The 4,416-nt window shown below is 42.7% G+C and overlaps 1 protein-coding gene across 1 annotated transcript; it reads left to right on the top strand.

Moving 5' to 3' along the window:
* Positions 1-238: 238 nt before the first annotated feature.
* LOC131048245 (linoleate 9S-lipoxygenase A-like) lies at positions 239-4,043 on the top strand. Its single transcript, XM_059216504.1, has 9 exons — positions 239-602; positions 735-1,021; positions 1,116-1,356; positions 1,461-1,790; positions 1,909-1,994; positions 2,100-2,207; positions 2,319-2,623; positions 2,715-2,978; positions 3,076-4,043. Exons 1-9 carry the CDS (start codon positions 353-355, stop codon positions 3,848-3,850), a joined length of 2,646 nt encoding a protein of 881 aa, XP_059072487.1. The 5' UTR covers positions 239-352; the 3' UTR covers positions 3,851-4,043.
* The last annotated feature ends 373 nt before the right edge of the window (positions 4,044-4,416 follow it).

The following is a 4,416-nucleotide window of genomic DNA, read 5'->3' as shown; positions in this document are numbered from 1 at the left end:
TATGAGTATTAATGATTTCAACCCACGTGACTATAATAGCATGGATAAGATAGATATTAGGATAGAGTTGAAGTTGCAGCATGAATGATAACCAGAGGGGCAGAAGAGGGCCCCAGAAGTGACGCCGTTTTCAATTATTTTTCCGGTGAGGCACTAAGCGCGTTTCTTTAATCGGAGAGAAGCCATTACCGTCGACGCTCGGCCGTCTGTGTATAAATAGACGTGTGGAGCAGCCAAAGTATCTCAATCTCACCTAGTGTGATTGTTTTAAGAGTTGATTTGATCGCCAGCTTATACGTTAAGCCTTGGCGAGAAAGAGTTTGGAGTCAGATAGTTTTTAGGTGTAGCCAAGATGAATGTCAATAGTTTATTCGGTAACATCTCTGTTCCAAAAATTCCAACAATTCCAACGATTCCAACATTTCCATTGCCCTCTAAAAATGGGAATGTAGGGGAGTTTGAAATCAAAGGAGAAGTGGTGTTAATGAAAGCATATCTTGCGGATGTTACTGACTACTCTGCCACGATTGCGGACACATTCTCTGAATTGCTCGGGCAGAAAGTCTTTCTTCAGCTCGTCAGCAGCGACAAGATTGATGAAGGTATTATTATTACTAGTTTTTATTGTTAGTTATTACCGTAGGATCCTAAGTGGGTATAATCATTTTTCTTTTCTGCACCTTGGGCGTAATTAATTTATAGCATTGTCCAACGTATGACTGGTAATGGTGTAGATTCGGGATTGGGGAAGAAAGGAGAGGAGGAATCAATAAGCTGGAACCCACTGGATGGTCCCATTGCTGGTAACTCGAAATTCTCCGTCAGCTTCACATGGAAGACTGAACTAGGAGTGCCCGGTGCATTGTTGGTCAGGAACGCGCACCCGAGGGAGTTCTTCTTGAAATCGCTCTCTCTTTCTGCTGTACCCGGCAAACTTCCAGCAATACGGTTTGTCTGTAACTCCTGGATCCATCCTTACTATTTATTCAACAAAACTGACCGGGTCTTCTTTTCTACTCAGGTATAATCTGAAACAAATAATTTGAGAACTTATAAGTGATCAAGTAACAACGTATTATTAATGTGCATTGTACCCTGAACATTGGTGATTTCAGAGTCATCTTCCCAATGAAACACCGGCAGGTTTGTTGACGCTGAGAAAGCGAGAGCTGGCTTCTCTGCGAGGAAATGGTACCGGAGAGAGAAAGTTTTATGAGCGTGTGTATGACTACGATCTTTACAATGATCTCGGTAACCCAGATATTAGTACCGATCTCCGCAGGGAGGTCCTCGGTGGGTCACAGGACCTTCCTTATCCCAGAAGATGTAGAACTGGACGGGGCCCCTGCAAAACAGGTTCTCTAAATATTATAGAGCTTCGAGCCTTTGTGTAGCGTTAATTGATTTTAGTTTAAACTAGTTTGGAACCTTAATCAATGATAATGTTTATGATATGACAGATCGGAAGTTTGAGAGCTTGCCTCTGTTGCCCACCACCCAGTACTACATTCCCCCAGACGAGAAGTTCCCTCATATCAATCTGTCCGACTACAGGTCTAATTTGGTGCGAGCTTTCGCCAAAAAGGTGATACCCACAATCAAGTCCATATTTGGTGATGAGTTCCACTCGCTGCAAGAAGTGAAAGATATTTACAGCAAAGGCATCCCCAAGGCTCTCAACAATGTTATGGATCTTAGTCGAGACCTAATTCCTCTCCAAATGGTTAAAGGACTGCTCAGCACACAGGACCAATCTCTCATTAATTTCACAGTTCCCCAACTTATTAAGGGTGCGAGATCAATACTATTTATTTCATTAAAGTTTAAGCGATTTCTTCTAGTATTAGTCATCGACAAAATAACATATAATTGATACTTCAAATTTAAATTTTTATTTCTGACTTGCAGCTGACGAAAATGCGTGGAAGACAGACGAAGAGTTTGCACGACATGCCCTTTCTGGTCTCAATCCCATGGCCATTCAATGTCTGCAGGCAAGCAAATTGAAAAGCTCCCTGTTTTAATCTAATGTTAATGTTGATGTTGTAGTTGAATATTGATTATAATGCTAACCTTCTTCTCTTAAACTTGAGGAACAGAGCTTTCCTCCAACAAGCAGCTTGGACGCCGACTTATATGGCCCTCAAGAGACTTCTATAACGGCAAAACATATCGAGAAAAACCTCGATGGCCTTACGGTGCAGCAGGTATGTTATATCTATATAGCGATTCAACTAGTTCCATAACATATCAAAAAGAGAGAATTTTGATCCTCTGACCAATCTCATGATGGGATTAAATGTGAATGATTTGATCAGGCTGTGGAAGCAAAAAGACTCTTTATCTTGGACTACTACGATGCGTACATGCCCTATATTGAACGCATTAACAAAGAATCAGATGAACGTAAAATGTATGCCTCCCGCACTCTCTTCTTCCTCACAGACCAAGGAAATCTGAGGGTTGTTGCGATCGAGTTGTGTTTACCTCACACCAGTCTCACCCAAGCTGAAAGAAAAGTTTACACCCCTGCACAAGAGGGAGAAGATGGCGCTCTGTGGCTGCTTGCCAAAGCTCATTCAAGAGTTAACGATGCTGGTTATCATCAGTTGATCAGTCATTGGTAAGATCACATTGAAACAAGACAGTAATTCTATTTAGACCGAGTGGACAAAATAATGTCACGATGATTAACTTTTCCATTCTTCGTGCAGGTTAAGAACTCATGCCGTCATCGAGCCTTTCATCATTGCTACTCACAGGCACCTAAGCAAAATGCATCCCCTTCACAAGTTATTACTCCCTCATTATTTTGACACCATGGACATTAATCAATCTGCCCGGCAGATTCTGATTAATGCAAATGGTGTTATTGAACAAGGATTCACACCCTACAGATATGCCATAGAGTTGTCCTCTAAAGCATATAAACACTGGAAACTCAATGAACAGGGCTTGCCCGTCGATCTCATTAAAAGGTATAATACTCTCTTCTCTGTTACCCTCTACTGTTAAATGTCATGCAGGTGTCATATAAATAATTCTAAGCTAGGAGATGTACCTATGCAATTGCAGAGGGATGGCAGTTGCAGATTCAACGGCACCCCACGGATTGAGGCTTGCGATAGAAGACTACCCATATGCAGTGGACGGTCTGGAGATCTGGGGTGCTTTAAAGCAATGGGTGAGTGATTATGTGTCTCTCTACTACAAGAGCGACGATGCAATCAAGGAAGACGCAGAAGTGCAAGCATGGTGGCAGGAAGCTGTGAATGTGGGGCATGGAGACCTGAAGAAGGAAAGTGGATGGTATCAGATGGAGTCGGTGCAAGAAGCAGTGGAAGCAATTACAACCTTCATTTGGATTGCATCTGCTCACCATGCAGCCGTCAACTTCGGGCAATATGCATATGGAGGATACATGCCCAATCTCCCTACTCTCAGCAGACGCCTAATTCCCGAGCAACATTCCCTTGACTATGCTCAAATGATGAAAGATCCAGAGGCGTTTATGCTGTCATCTGTGTCCAGCCCCAATCAGGCCACCACGGTGATGGCGGTGTTGGAGCTTCTGTCGAAGCATTCAACGGATGAAGCCTACTTAGGGCAGGTGAAGGGATCCACTCATGAATTGACTGACGATGAGGGCATCGAACAAGCGTTTGGAAAATTCTCTGCAGCTCTGGCGGGCGTGGAGAAAAATGTGTCAGAGAGGAACAAGAATTCCAACCTGAAGAACAGGTATGGGCCATCACAGGTTCCATACACACTGCTCTATCCGAACACCACCGATCTTTCCAAGGAGGGTGGATTGACTGGCAGGGGAATTCCAAACAGCGTTTCCATTTAATCTTTGTCTCTCTTTGCGACAACGTCAATATCGGATCCATTTAATTTACTAAGTGTTTGTTTAAAATAGACGCTGCGACGATTTTACATCGTTGTCGAGCTATATAATTAGTCACTAAATGTAATGCAGCTCTGTAGAAGTAGGTGGAGTTGGCACCTGCCTAGTCCTTATTTTAATAAAGAATTTTCCTTTCCTTCTCTTGCTCCGTATTATCTCGGGTGGGCTCTACCTGATTACGACTGACATATACATTGACGTAAAAGATGTACATACATACAATGCAGAATTGGTTCAAATTTCGAAGTTCAATCCCATTGCCAAGAACTCTGAACATGTAATAGAGGAGGGCACTGCCTAAGCAGCAATGTAAGCCGCATCTGCTTAGCCTATGCCCCTTTATGCCTTATTTTTATGCTCTGTATACACTGTACGCTGTTAGTCCGTGCTCTGCGGTTACTAACTGTTCTCGGGCGTGCGTGCAGATAAAAGTACGACAGGTCAAATAAATTGGAAATATTTCTACCACAGGACCACGGGCTTTAAATTTTTTATTTTTTTAATATATT

This window comes from Cryptomeria japonica, chromosome 1 (assembly GCF_030272615.1).
Source record: "Cryptomeria japonica chromosome 1, Sugi_1.0, whole genome shotgun sequence".
In the NCBI taxonomy this organism is placed as follows: domain Eukaryota; kingdom Viridiplantae; phylum Streptophyta; class Pinopsida; order Cupressales; family Cupressaceae; genus Cryptomeria; species Cryptomeria japonica.
Note: the sequence above shows the minus strand (reverse complement) of the source record. Positions and strands in the feature narration are given on the sequence as shown.